This window comes from Narcine bancroftii, chromosome 13 (assembly GCF_036971445.1).
Source record: "Narcine bancroftii isolate sNarBan1 chromosome 13, sNarBan1.hap1, whole genome shotgun sequence".
Taxonomy (NCBI): domain Eukaryota; kingdom Metazoa; phylum Chordata; class Chondrichthyes; order Torpediniformes; family Narcinidae; genus Narcine; species Narcine bancroftii.
Genome location: NC_091481.1, coordinates 156,753 through 171,493, shown reverse-complemented (window position 1 = coordinate 171,493; position 14,741 = coordinate 156,753). Strand labels below are relative to the sequence as shown.

At 39.1% G+C, this 14,741-nt stretch overlaps 1 protein-coding gene across 1 annotated transcript in view; it reads left to right on the top strand.

The window, feature by feature from the left end:
• The window catches only part of LOC138748701 (protein piccolo-like), a 191,736-nt gene that overhangs the window by 41,779 nt on the left and 135,216 nt on the right, over window positions 1-14,741 (top strand). The window contains exons 8-14 of the mRNA XM_069909320.1: window positions 1,825-1,933; window positions 8,840-8,907; window positions 10,011-10,021; window positions 10,285-10,361; window positions 10,632-10,782; window positions 11,634-11,693; window positions 12,639-12,750. Of these exons, the coding sequence (XP_069765421.1) occupies window positions 1,825-1,933; window positions 8,840-8,907; window positions 10,011-10,021; window positions 10,285-10,361; window positions 10,632-10,782; window positions 11,634-11,693; window positions 12,639-12,750 (588 nt within the window). The remainder of the gene's footprint in view (window positions 1-1,824; window positions 1,934-8,839; window positions 8,908-10,010; window positions 10,022-10,284; window positions 10,362-10,631; window positions 10,783-11,633; window positions 11,694-12,638; window positions 12,751-14,741) is intronic.

The following is a 14,741-nucleotide window of genomic DNA, read 5'->3' as shown; positions in this document are numbered from 1 at the left end:
GTTGGATATATAAAATACACTGTTTGACCTTATTAGTTTCTCCAGCATTGCTTTTATTTCAGCCTGTTAGTGCTTGATTTCCCATTCTTGCCTTCATTGGACAAGGCATGGAGTATGGAAGTTGGGACATCATATTACAGCTGTAAAAGATGTTGGGAAGCTGCGTTTGGAGTATTGTGAGCAGTCTTCGTGATCAGCTTTAGAAAGTGTGCTATTAAGATGGAAAGATTGCAGTAAGATTCACAAGGATGTTACCGGAACTGGAGATCTGAGGACTTGATAGGGTCAAACTTTTCTCCCTGGAACATAGGATGCTGTGGGGTGCATTATGGAGACTTGTGTAATCACAAAAGTTATAGATAAGGTTAATAATCATCCTTTTTTTTCCCCAAAGATGGGGAGTCTGAAAACTGGAGGTGGAGGTTTAATGTGAGAGTGGAAAATGTTATAAGGGTCCTGAGAGACAATATTTTCACACAGATGATTGTGTGTATATGCAACAAGCTGCCAGAGAATGTGGTAAAGACAGGTGCTATTACAACATTTGGGCAGCTAGATTGAGAGGAAAGGTTTAGAAAATATGGATCCAATGCAACAAATGGGTCAGCATGGATGAGTTTGACCACTGGGTCTGTTTCAAAGGTTGTGTAGCTCTATGACTCAATGAGTAAGCCACCTTTCCTGACTTCATGATATTGGAAAGGTTTATGATGAAGCCATATACAATATTTGAACCTGCCAGTAATCCTTGGGAGTCAGGAAATAAAGTGAAATTATTGGATGTAATCCAAAATCTACAACTAGTAATCATGAGTTTAAATCTGGTGAATAGTTTGATTTTTTTTTCTTGCAACACCATCTTGTTTTATTGCACAAACCATCAATTGGTTTATCTGTGATTCCTGAGCTACCTCCCTCTGGATTATTCTAAACTGCTCTGAAATATCCTATCAGGTCACTCCCATATTCTTAAGGGTTGTGAAATGAGCGGACAATATGGTAACTGATCTAACTACTACAAAACTTGAAAGGAAAGATGCTTGTAATTGATGATCGAAATCTTTCATTACAGAGCTGCTTACAGGGTAGTCACAGATGGTTATGTTTTTATATCAAATCTACCATCAGCTATACCACATGCAATGCTGGATTTGGGAAATAAAAAGCAAGGTACCAGTGTAGAAAATAGACTCTACTCTGGGAATTCATGCTTTATTGTGCTTTTATTTTACCATTTATTTTGTACAGCACTCAAAGCTTTTGGCCATAATTATCGACCATTTATATTGAATCGCAAACATTACTGTAAGTGAAAGTTCAAACATCTGTGTGTTTTCCCGTTCTCCTATCTTAAACAATATTGCTGAGATATTTGAAATGAACTTGATTTCATGAGTTAATATTATTAAAAAAGAGTAATTACTGATGGAAGTTGCATGTTTGATGTGTTTTGAAAAGATTTTCGCTAAGTTTGCTGTGAAATAGCTTTTAGACCATTTAAGTGTTAAAAACATTAATGACTTGCAATTTTCAGGCTTTTGCTATTTATAGAATACAATATTTCAAAAGGGATGGTTTTTAACCACATCTGTGTCAATTTCAGCTAAACATACTCGTTTCAGTGAACAGAAAAGCAGCAGGCTCCATGTTTTTCTGAGCCATTTGTTGAAATGCACAACATCAGATTGAGATGCACATTTAATAAATGGAAAGCAAGCTGAAACTTATATCATCGGAGTGAATGAATTCGTGACATTCATGGTTTGTTTGGTCTAAAACTTGTGGATTTGTTGACAGTCTCATCGTGTGCGTTTTGTTTGGTAGGAATGCAAGTTCTTGAGTGGAATGGAATTCCTTTGACTGGCAAAACGTATGAGGAAGTGCAATGCATCATTGGTTCCCCAGTTCGGGAAGCTGAAATATGTGTAAGACTGTGAGTTTTTCCCCACCTTTCTGTTCACCATTCAAATTCCATGATTTTTATTTTGCATCCTGTTGAGGTGAAACCTTTGTAAATCAACCGATTGCAGGTGCATTCTACTATTTAAACTGGAAAGCAAAGGAATATTACAATGCACATGAAATTACTTTTCAGTTTGGCTGTTCCTTCTGTCACAACAGTATAAATCAATCTGCACATTCTCCTCAAACGAATGCTTATTTTGTCTCAAGCTTGAATCTTCCTTGTGAAGCTTGTGCTTAGCAGAATCCTTTACAAAACGCGCCAAGAATTGTAAACAGCTGTTGATCAGATTTTTATGTTCAGTTATTCTGTCAAAAATACTGAAGGAAGGATGCTTGGTTTATTTTATTTATAGAGTACATTTAAAATATGTTCATCATGTTGACTAAAATGTTGTACAGATCAAAAAGACATCACAACTTGGCAACTATTTAAAGTCCAAAATAAAATGAATGCGAGGTTAGAGCACAAGGGAGCAATCAGGTGAATAAGGAGGACTCAAAATGCTGGTGAATCAAAGTATATCTTCCCTCTGGATAGAAAAGAGTTGATGGAAGGGGCTGATTTGATTGAGGAAGGAATGTTGTTTCACAGTTTGGAGGCTGCAAGAGCCAAGGCATGACCTCCTCTGAGTTTATGATTTGATTATGAAACAGCCAATGCCCCAAGTTAGCCAAACTGAGGGGGTCTTGAAGGGGAATGAGGATAAAGGAGATCCATGTTACAAGAGGGGGCTGGCCCATGAAGGGCTTTATTGACAAACAGGAGAACTTTAAAAATCATTTCTGAGCCATGCTGGCAGCCAATGGAGGGAGGCCAGAATAGGGGTGATATGGTCCCTCTTCTTGGCACCTGTCAGGAGCCTGGCTGCAGCATTCTGAACCAGTTGCAGATAAGATAATGAAGACTTAATAATCCCAGTATATAGAGAATTAGAACAGTCTAAACAAGAGAATATAAGGGCATGGATAACTTTCTCAAGATCTTTAAATATAAGGAATATGATTTTTGGCAATAGTACGAAGCTGAAAGAAGCTAGCTTTTAGTACTGCAGTCGCTTATTTGTTGAACTTTAACGTGGTGTTTAATGAGGGGTGGATCAGTTGCCAAGTCGATTGGAGATAATCTTGGTACAATTAGGGGGAACCGAATAGGATAACCACAAATTTTTCCTTTTTTATCTGTAAGAAGTTTTGAGCCATCCAACTCTTTATGTCCTCTATACAGTTAGTGAGGCTGGCAACCTTTGATCATGAGGTTTCAAGGGGAGATATCATCGGCATAGCAGTGGAAAGAGATGCCATGTTTTTGAATGGTCGGGTCTCTGGCACTGGGATTGGACCCTAAAGTCAGAAGGGAAGAGAGGAATGCAGTTGTGATAGGGAATTCGATAGTAAGGGGGGACAGACCAGAGGTTCTGTGGGAGAGATCGATTATCCTGGATAGTTTGTTGTCTCCCTAGTGCCAGGGTCTGTGATATCCGGATCGTGTGCTCCCAAATCTCAGAAGGGAGGATGAGCAACCACATGTCATAGTCCATGTAGGGACTAATGACGTGGGTAGGAAGGTTGAGGAGGTCCTGGTAGGAAAGTTCAGGGAGTTAGGATTAAAGTTGGAGAGGACCTCCAGGGTTGCACTTTCAGGATTGCTACTCCTACCACATATTTATGAGGTGAGAAACACAAAGATAATCCATCTTAACACAAAGATAATCCATTATGGTGCAGGAGGGAAAACTTCAGGTTTTTAGAAAATAGGGGTTCTTCCAGCGAAGATGGGACCTGTTCTAGCAGGACAGTTTGCAGCTGAACTTGAGGGGAGAAACATTCTTGCGGGCAGCATTACTTCGGGGGTGGGGGGGAGTTTAAACTAGATTTGCAGGGGGAGGGGAACCAGAATGTTCGAGCAGATAGTGGGGTGGAGGTCAATGAGAGTGAGACAAGGACTGCATGTGTACAGGAAAGAAATCGTCTCTCATGCATCTACTTGAAAGTAAGGAGTATTGTTGGTAAGGTGGATGATTTTAGGGCATGGATTGCCATGTAGTATTATGAAATGATTGCTATTCGTGAGTCTTGGTTGCAGGAGGGGCAGGATTGGCAGCTGAATGTTCCAGGGTTCTGTTGTTTCAGACAGGATTGAGGGCAAGGGAAAATGTCACAGCTGTTCATTGACAGGACAGCACTGAGGACTTGTCTACAGAGGCTATGTGAGTGGAGCTGAGGAACAGGAAGGGCATGAGCATGCTAGTAGAGCTGTATTATAGACTGCCCAATAGTCCAAGAGAATTGGAGCAGCAAATCTAGGCAGATGGCAGGCCAGTGTAAGAAACAGAAAGTTGTCATAGGAGGAAATTTTAAATTTCCACACATAGACCTGGACTCTCATAGGGTAAAAAAAAAAAAAACTGGATGGGTTGGAGCTTGTCAAAGGTGAACAGGAAAGTTTTCTTCATCGATATGTAGAGGAGCCATCAAGAGAAAATGCAAAGCTTGATCTTTCAGGGAACCAGGTAGGCCAGGTGACAGAACTCTGTGGAGGTGAGCATTTTGGGTCCAGTGACAATAATATCATCAGTTTCAAGTTAATTCTGGAGAAGGACAGGTCTGGTCCTTGAGTTGAGGTTCTGAATTGGAGAAAGGCCAATTTTGAGGAAATGGGGAAGGATCTTGGAAGAGTCAATTAGAATGTTATTTTCTGGCAAGGATGCATCCAGCAGGGGGAAGGCCTTCAAGGACAACATTTAGAGAGTGCAGAGATTGCATGTACCTACCAGGAATAAAGGCAAATTTAACTGGCATAAGGAACCTTGGTTTTTAAGGGAGATTGGAGAGCTGGTAAAGAAAAGGAGGGGTCTATATATGCAGTATGGGCAACAAGGAGCAAGTGAGCTACTTACAGAGTATGGAAAATGTAAGAGAATGCTTAAGAAGAAAATTAGGAAGGCAAAAAGAAGTCATGAAGGTGTTTTGGCAGATAATGTGAGGGGACAATCCAAAGGGTTTCTACAAGTATATTAAAAGTAAAGGGATAACAAGGGACAAAATTGGACCCTAAGAAAATCAGACTGGTCAACTGTGTGTTGAGCCTTGTGAAACGGGAGAGACCTTGAACAATTTTTTTTGCATCAGTATTTATACAGGAAACTGCCAAAGTGAATAAGGATGGAAGGGAAACAAATGGAGGTGTCATGGAACATAGGAAGTTTCATGAGAAGGAGGTGTAATGAATAAAGGTAGATAAGAAGGGCTCCAAAAGTAAACTTGGCAATTATAGGCCAGTGAGCCTGACGTTAGTTATATGTAAATTATTAGAAGGATTTCTGCGAGATGGGATATATAGTTATTTGGACCATCATCAGCTGATTAAGGGAAATCAGTGCGTGGTAGGTCGTGATTTACAAATCTTGTAGAGTTTTTTTTAGTAAGTTACCAAGAAGGTTGATGAGGGAAAGGCGATGGATGTTGTTTATATGGATTTTAGTAAGGTCTTTGACAAGACTCCACATGAGAAGTTGGTTCAGAAGGTTAGGATACTAGGTATACATGGAGAGATTGTAAAATGGATTTGAAACTGGCTTGGTGGAAGAGTTGTGATGGGTGGTTGCTTCTCAGACTGGAGGTCAGTGTCGAGTGATGTGCCTCAGGGATCTGTGTTGGGAACATTATTGTTTGTTATCAGTATAAATGACCTTGATGATAATGTGGAAAATTGGATCAGCAAGTTTGCAGATGACAAAGATAGGAGGCGTCGTGGACTGTGAAGAAGATTTTCATAGCTTGTTGATGGATCTGGACCAGCTGGCAATTTGGGCCAGTAAATTGATGATAGAATCTCCCTTCCCTGCACTTCCCAAGCTTAGATCTGGGCGAGCTCAAGTCTTATGTACAATTAAGCCTATCGTTCCCCTCAGATTTTGTCCTTGTGATTATTGGAGCAACTGGTAGTGCCCAACAGAGATGTTGCAATTTGGAAGAGAAAATCAGGGTAGGACATACACAGTAAATGGTAAGTCATTGAGGAGTGTGGAGGAGCAGAGATCTGGGAATACATATACATTGTTCCCTGAAGGTGGTGTTACATGTTGACAGGGTTGTAAAGAAAGCATTTGTCATCTGAGCCTTTATAATTCAAAGTACTGAGTACAGAAGTTGGAATGATGTGTAGAAGTTATTTAAGTCATTAGTGAGGCCACACTTAGAATATTGTGTGCAGTTCTGGTTACCCAACAGCAGGAAAGATACCAATAAGATTGAAATGGTGCAGAGAAGATTCACAAGGATGTGGCCGGGTCTTCAGGAGTTGAGTTACTGGGAAAGATTAAACAGGTTAGGTTTATACTTGGAACGAAGAAGAATGATAGGAGACTTGATAGAGGTTTATAAGACTATGAGAGGTATAGACAGAGTAGATGTGAGTAGGATGTTTCCACTGAGATTGAGGGAATAAAGTCATAGCTTTAGGGTGAAAGGGGAGAGGTATAAGGGGAACATGAGGAGAAAGCTTTTCACTCAGAGAGTGGTAGGAGTGTGGAATGAGCTGCCACCTGATGTATTGAATGCAGATTCAAACTTGTTTTAAAAATAGATTGGATAAATACACCGATAGGAAAGGTCTGGAGGGTTATTGAATGAGAGTAGATCAGTGGGACTACCTAGTTTTATTGGTTGCCTAGACCAGAAAGGTTGAATGGCCTGTTTTTCTGTACTGAATTGTTCTATATGACCAAGGGAAAGTATGTATAAAGAAAAGAGAATGAAAAATTTTCCATATTATCTGAGAACATCCTATCATTAACATGATTTTTTTTAAACCAGTTCAAGGCCGTGCCATTGACACTGACCCCATACTGGAGATGGTTTATTAAAATAATGTGATCCACAGTATCAAAAACTGCACTAAGGTCCAGGTGAATTCGAATGGCAGAGCCACCTGAGTCAGTAGAAAGGAGCAGATCATTATACACTTTGAGTAAGGCCGAATCTTTGCTATGGTGGGCCTAATAATCTGACTGAAATCTTTCAGATATGTTATTTTGATGTAGGTTGGGCAACAATTGGCAAAGAACAACTTTTTTCAAGGACCTTTGATAGGAATGGAAGTTTAGAAAGCGGTCTACAATTTTTGAGTGTGGTGGGGTCTAAGTTTTTTTTTTCAGGAGGGACTGGACCACATCTACCAAAGAAGACAATTCAGATAGTTCTAAAGCAACATATTGCAAAAGATGGATCTACTCAACCCAAGCAACAGTTCAAAACAAAAGCAGTTTTTAGTGGAAGTTAGGGTAGGCAAAGAAAGAATATTGTGAAAGGGTGGACACCGAAGAAATTTAGATTTCAGATTAAAATTTATTGTCAGGGTACGTACATGACATACAACCCTGAGATTCTTTTTCCGACGGGTGAGGCAGAATTACCATTTATTGGTAGTGCAAAAAAATGTACTCAACACACACATGATAAACAAATCAAGAACTGCAAACGTGACGTCCTGGGCTGAGTCCTCTACCTTTTGGAGGGCTTTATGCTTAGATCAGACCATGATGTAATTTGAAGACCCAAATAGTCACGGTCATAAAGCGCAGAAATACCCAAGAGCTTACATGTTTACCTCACCCTCAGCTTCCTATCTGTACTGATCCCATTTACCAGCACCTGGTCCATAGTCTATTAAGCCTGAATGTTTCAAGTGTTTTTCCACATGCCTCTTAAACTCTGAGGTTGTACCTGCCTCCACCACTTTCTCAGACAGGGTCCTCCAGATTGCAACAGCCCTCTGGGTGAAAAATTATTCCTAAATTCTCCTCTGAATCTTTTATTCCTCACTTTAAAACTATATCCTCTGGTCTTTGACACCCACTGCCTGAGAGAACGGTTTCTTGCTTTCTACCCTTTCCATGGCTTTTGTCACCAGAGAAAGAATTACGAGAGGAACATCATCCACGGGTAGAAATGGTCAGTTAAGATTTCAGGACTGAATAGAGGAGACATATTTACTCTCTTCCAATCACCATGACCACCACCTGTGGCTTGCACAGCTTGAAGTATTTCAGTCAGGATGCTGACCTCCCCTAATAGCCTGTTATACATCTCTTCAGACTCTTTCTGCCCACTGAGACATCTAAAATTCCTCCCCTTTAATCTTAAATTCACTGTTTTAATTCTGAAAGTTTCTGATGGTGGGATACTCCTCTGAATGTACACAAGACCTCTGACTCCATGTGGTGCGAGCTGAAAGAGTGATATAAAAGCTAGTGAATAACAAAAATGAAACAGGAAGCTCTGCAGATGCCATGATTGTAGTGAAAAATGCAAAGTGCTGGAGAAACTCTGCAGGTCACGCAACATCTCTTGGAAGTAATAGATCACCAATATTTTGAACCTGAACCCTTCTTCAAGGTATAAAAATGTTGGACACCAGGGCAGCTCATTTTTGATTTTTAAAAACTCTCCCCATGAAGTTACAATTTCTCTTCTGGTTTGTCCCACCTCCCAACTTGTTATTTCAGTTAACCTTATCACACCATCATGCCTCACACAGTGCAACAATATCAACATCAAAGCTACTGAGCTCTGACTGCAGAGCAACATTCTGGTCTGTTGCTGGTAGGATTGTCTATGAGATCCTGTCGTTCAGACCAGATTTACATTCTAAAACAGTTTATTAGTGGTTCAAGCATTCAAGTATGCAAGATTTCACCTTAAACAATTCATCCATTCCTGTTTTAACTCCATCATTAATTTATTGAGTATCACAGATGGGAGATGTCTGTGACATGATCTTATGCCATTATACACTGCTCATGTTATATTCATGAATGCATTGTAAAATGTTGCTTTAATGTAATCTAAACATTTTATTCATATTTTCATTTAGGGATTTCAACATGCTCTCCGATTCAGAGAAGCTTCAACATTTGGACTTGAAGGAACGAACAAAACCAGGTAGGGCAAACTTAAACATTTATTGTCAACTGGAAATGCTCTGATTTCAGATTACAGAAATGATCGTTTAAAAATCCAAATCATAGTGAAACTCATTGGGCTAAAGCCATACAAATGGCTGGGACGGGGTGACTTGCACCCAAGGAATGAAAGGGAGTGACTGCAGAGCTAAGGGACTCATTGATTGAAATTTTTCAGAACTCACCAAGTTTCAGGAGTGCAGCAGAATGGCAATATGAATATTGAATAGGCAGTATGATTCCCTTGTTAAAGGAAGACAGAGGGCTGGGACCAGTCAACTTAATATCTATTGTTGGCAAGATGTCAATCCATAATGAAATAATTAATTATTTAGGATCATTTAGAACTAAACCCAGTCAACATGCTTTACTGTAACATTGCCTTTCTTCAATTGACTATAAATGTGAAATATTTTTTTACCTCTCCTTTTATTTAAAATTTAATTTTAAACAAACAGCATGGTAACAGGCCAATTCAGCCCATGGGTTCGTGCCGCCCAATTTACACCCAATTAACCTCCACTCCCAGTACGTTTCAAAGGGCGGGAGGAAACCGGAGCCCCAAGGGGAAAACCCATGCATTCGTGGAGAGAGTGTACAAAATTCCTTACAGACAGCGTGGGATTTGAATCCCGGTCCTGATTGCTGCCGCTGTAACAGCATTGCACTAAATGTGCTGCCAACTGTACCATCCTGGTTGTTTATTATGGTTCTTTGTTTTGGCATATTGTGGTAATTTAATTTATACGATTGATGTTGGTGGATCTTGCATACCTGTGTGGCAGCTGCAAGTAAGATTTTTTTGTGTATCTATACATCGTACTTATGTATATGACAATAAACTCTCATTCTCTCAAATTTTATAGAATCTATTGAGCATGTGGCAGGGAGAGTTGATTAGAGGGAAACTTGTAGTTAGAAAGATTTTCAAAAGGCATTTGAAAAGGTTCTGCATAAAAGGCTCCTGTATAAATGAGGAGACCAATGCATCAGAATAATTATGTTAGAATGAATTGAAAAGTGCCTGCCACAAAGGAAATAAGATAATTGGAATAAAACAGGTCTTTTTTATGATGGAATAAGGATTGCCAAAAGTATGGTTATTCCTAAGAATTGAAAAAATGGGAGAATTCAGCAAGAGAGGACAGAGGCACAGATGAATGAGCATTGATAAAGAAAATGCAAATGAAGATTGATGAACTGGAAGGAAAATGCCAAATTATGAGAGCTTCCATGGTGTAAACTGAGTCCCTTAGAGATGAAGACAAGGGATATTATTGGAGAATAAAGAGATGGTGAAGATATATTTCGTGTTTGCTTTCATTGAAGAAAAACCTCCCAGAAAACGTTATTTCAGAAAGTCACAGAGCAGGCTCTTCAGCCCAATTTGTCCATGGCCACCACGGTGGCATTCTGGGCTAGTGCCATTTGCCTGTATTTGGCCCATATTCTTCTGCATCTTTCGTATCCATACATCAGTATAAATGAACATTGTAATAAGCCCTCTTCAAAAGTATCCTCTGGAAGCTCGTTCCAGATGCAGATCATACTCTGAATGAAGACACGAGGTTGCTTTGGTATTTTAAGACCAAAAGGATAGTAAGGGATAAAATTGGTCCTCTTGTAGATCAGAGTGCTTCGATATGTTTGGAGCCAAAAGAGATGGCTGAGATTTTAAATGTTTTTTTTTGCTTCTGTATTTAGTTGGGAAACTGGCACAGAGTCTATGGAAGTGAGAAAATCAAGCAGTGAGGTCATGGAACTTGTACAGATTAAAAAGAAGTTGGTTGCTGTCTTGATGCAAATAAGGATGAATAAATTCCCAGGGCCTGACAAGCCTCGGACCTTAAGAGAGGTTAGTCACAGGTGAGGTGCCGGAGGATTGGAGGGTAGCTCACATTATTCTGTTGTTTAAAAATGTCTCTAAGAATAATCAGGGAAATTATAAGCCAGTGAGCCTGACGTCAGTAGTAGGCAAGTTATTGGAAGATCTTCCAACAGATGGACGTGCAAGCATTTGGATAGACAGGAACTGATTAGGGATAGAGGGGACTAGAGGGGTATGGACCGGGTGCTGGTCAGTGGGACTAAGAGGGTGGGGATTTGCTACGGCATGGACTAGTAGGGCCGAACTGGCCTGTTCTGTGCTGTAAGTGGTTATATGGTTATATGACTGGACAGAGTGGATGCAGATGGGATGTTTCCAATAATGGGAAAATCCAGAACCCGGGGCCACGGTTTGAGGATAATAGGCAAACCATTTAGGACCGAGATGAGGAGGAATTTCTATACCCAGAGGGTGGTGAATCTGTGGAATTCATTGCCACAGAGGGCAGTGGAGGCAGGTTCATTAAATCTATTTAAGAGGGAATTAGATCTATTTCTTCAGTATAAGGGTATTAAAGGTTACGGAGAGAAGGCGGGGACGGGGTACTGAACTTTAAGATCAGCCATGATCTCGTTGAATGGCGGAGCAGGCTCGAAGGGTCGAATGACCTACTCCTGCTCCTATCTTCTATGTTTCTATGAAAGACTTCAGTCAGGTCTTTGAAAAGGTCCCACATGTGAGGTTAGTCAGGAAGGTTCAGACACTTGGTGTTTATGGTGAAGTAGAAAACAGGATTCGACATTGGCTTTGTGGGTGAGGTCAGAGTAGTAGTTGATTATTGCCTTTCTGACTGGAGGTCTGTGACTTGTGTGTCTCAGGGATCAGTGCTGAGTCCATTGTTGTTTGTCATCTCTATCAATGCTCTAGATATTCATGTGGTAAATTGAATCAGTAAATTTTCAGATGACACTAAAATTGCAGGTGTTGTGGACAGTGAGAAAAGTTTTCAAAGCTTGCAGAGGGAACTGTACCAGCAAGAAAAATGTGCTGAGAAACAGCAGATGGGATTTAATACTCATGTTTCTTTTATTGTCATGTAATAAAACAGAATATGTAATATTGCATGAAATTTCTTTTAGTCTGTTGTGAGGAAGTCAAAGAGTCACTATTAGTATTGCCTCGCACCTTTAAAGTAAGAAAAAGAAAGTCCCCCTGGAGAGGGGACTGAGTGTCTGCAGATTCACCTCCAGCACTTTCGCATCCTCTGCAACACCACAGACTCCTGTTCAATCTGTTGGCAATTCAAGCTCCAGATCCAAACCTCTGATACGATCATGAAGCCTTCTTGGCCTCGGCACCCTCTCGAATCCTGGTTAAGATACCTGGATCCCATGAACCGTTTGGCATTTCCTGAATAGCTTCCTTAATTTCAAAATCCGCAAATGGAGATTCCAATTCCTGATTATCAATTCCATCTAATACCGGTAACTTAAGTTTAGATCAGTAAAAATCAATTATTCTGTTTCCCCTCAGAAGTATATAATTTTTGATAAAATGAATAAAATTGGTCATTAATTTCCTGAGGCTTATGTTATTATTGAATTCTTCTTAACAGCATTAACAGTCTGAGATGCCTGTTCAGCTTTCAACTGCCAAGCAAGTACCTTATGAGCACTTTCCCCAACTCATAATAGCGTTGTTTAGATCAATTAGTTAAGCGCTCAAACTGATAAGTTTGTAAAGTATCATAATGCAACTTCAACCTCTCCAATTTAATTTTTTAGAATCTTCTATTACCCCTTTCTGAAAGTCCTTCTTTAACTCAGCAATCTTATTTTATAAGACGAAACTTTCTGCCATATATTGTTTCTTAACTTTCGTAGAATAATGATCTGCCCTCTCAAATAGGCTTTTCAAGCATCCCACATTCCAAAATGACTATCCACAGTATTAACATTCTCGGTCAAAAATTAAGAAATCTGCTCTTGGACAAAAGTAACAAACTTTTTTTTCAATAATGTTGCATTAAACCTCCATCTAAACGATGGACGCACAACCTCTGAACTTTCACAAGAAAAAAGTAATAATGAATGATCTGATATAACTCTACTTTTATATTCCGCTCATAATACTCTACCTTGTAAATGCGCTGATAACAAAAATAAATCAATTCTAGAAAATGAATCATGTCTTGAAGAATAAAAAGAAAAATCCTTCTCTGTAGGGAAGGATTCTCTAACTTTTATCCAAATAGCCACCAAATTTAAATCTTTCATGAACGCATTTGTGTTGCCATCTTTGATTTCCTTATACTTTTTGGATTTCTATCCAATAAAGGGTCGAGAACACAATTAAAATCACCACCAACTAAAACGTTTTCATTAACTTGAGTTAAACATAAAAAAAAAGCTTCTAAAATAAACCACTCATCATCTATATTAGGGGCATAAAGATTCAACAAAGTCCACGATTCAGTAAAAATCTTACAATTCACTCTTAATACTCTACCAGCGTACCCCTCAAAGATTCCAATTCAAAAGGTAAATTTTTAAGAATCAAAATCGCTACTCCTCTTGCCTGAGAATTAAAAGAAGAGAAAACATGACCAACCCAATCTCTTTTCAATTTCAAATGTTCTTTCTCAGTCAAATGTGTTTCTTGTAAAAAAGCAATATCAATTTTCATTTTTTTTAATGTAGGCCAATATTCTTTCTCTTGATTGGACTATTTAACCCCTGCACATTAAAAGTTGCAAAGTTCAATTGAGACATCTCTTTTTTTAACTGCTAATATTATTATACACTATAAAATAATGCTCCCCTCTACAATTCTTCCAAAAAAGAAAAACTCCTCAAAAAAGTAAAAATAACAAAAAAACAACAATAAAACCACCCAAAGGTAGTAATACCTTAAAAATCTGGGTGTGGTAAACCCACTAGTGGTAGATGACTGTCAAATTTTACAGTGTCATCAACCCCCACCCCCCCCCACCCCAGCCAGATACATATTGATTATTTAATCAAACACAATCAAATATAGTCTATATATTCAACCAAATGATTCCAAGCCCAATGACTGCTCCAGATCTTCAACATCAAGAAGACTCTGTGTCATCTCTTCTTTCTTTCCATTCCCATGTCCATTTCCTTGCAATTCCGGCAAAGAGTTGGCAAAAACCAAAGCATCATGATCAAAACTGAGATTGAAAATTTCCATAGAAAACCTTCAAAATTGCAGGATAATGAAAAGCAAACTTGTAACCTTTTCGCCACAAAACATCCTTGGCCGTATTAAATTCTCGTTGTCTTCTAATAACCTCTTGACTCAAATCAGCATAAAAGAGTACCCTGTTATGTTGAACTATTAATGGAGCTCGATTCTTTCTTGCATTCTGTACTGCCATACGTAAAATCATTTCACGATCTTGATATTAGTGTTAGGGTTCAAAACTAATCAAAACTGCTCTCGGTGCTTGTCCTGGAAGTGGTCTTCTTCTCAGAGCTCTGTGAGCCCTATCCAATTCCAAACCTTCAGGGAAAAACTCTTCACCCAGCACCTCTGGGATCCAGCGCTTAAAATTTTTTATAGGGTCAGTACCTTCCATATCCTGTGGAAGACCAACTATTTTCACATTATTCCTCCGACTTTGATTTTCCAATGAATCAGTCTTCTTCATTAAATCTCTTTTCTGAATCCCCCAATCTACAAAAGAACCTTCTACTTTTTTCCATTTTTTCTCTATTACTTCTACCTGAGTTTGACACTCAGAAAAAGCTGTTTCAATTTTCTTAAAATTATCTTCCACAGTGTCTACTGATTGTATACATTTATTAATATCACTTTTAACTACACTCATTTCCTGTTTCACAGTTGATATTTCATTACACAAAGTATTCATTTTTATTTTCATCTCCATAAATTCTTGAGTCATTTAAGTTGATATTTGTTTTGACAAATTATGCATTTGCTGTGTTTGACCAGCAATC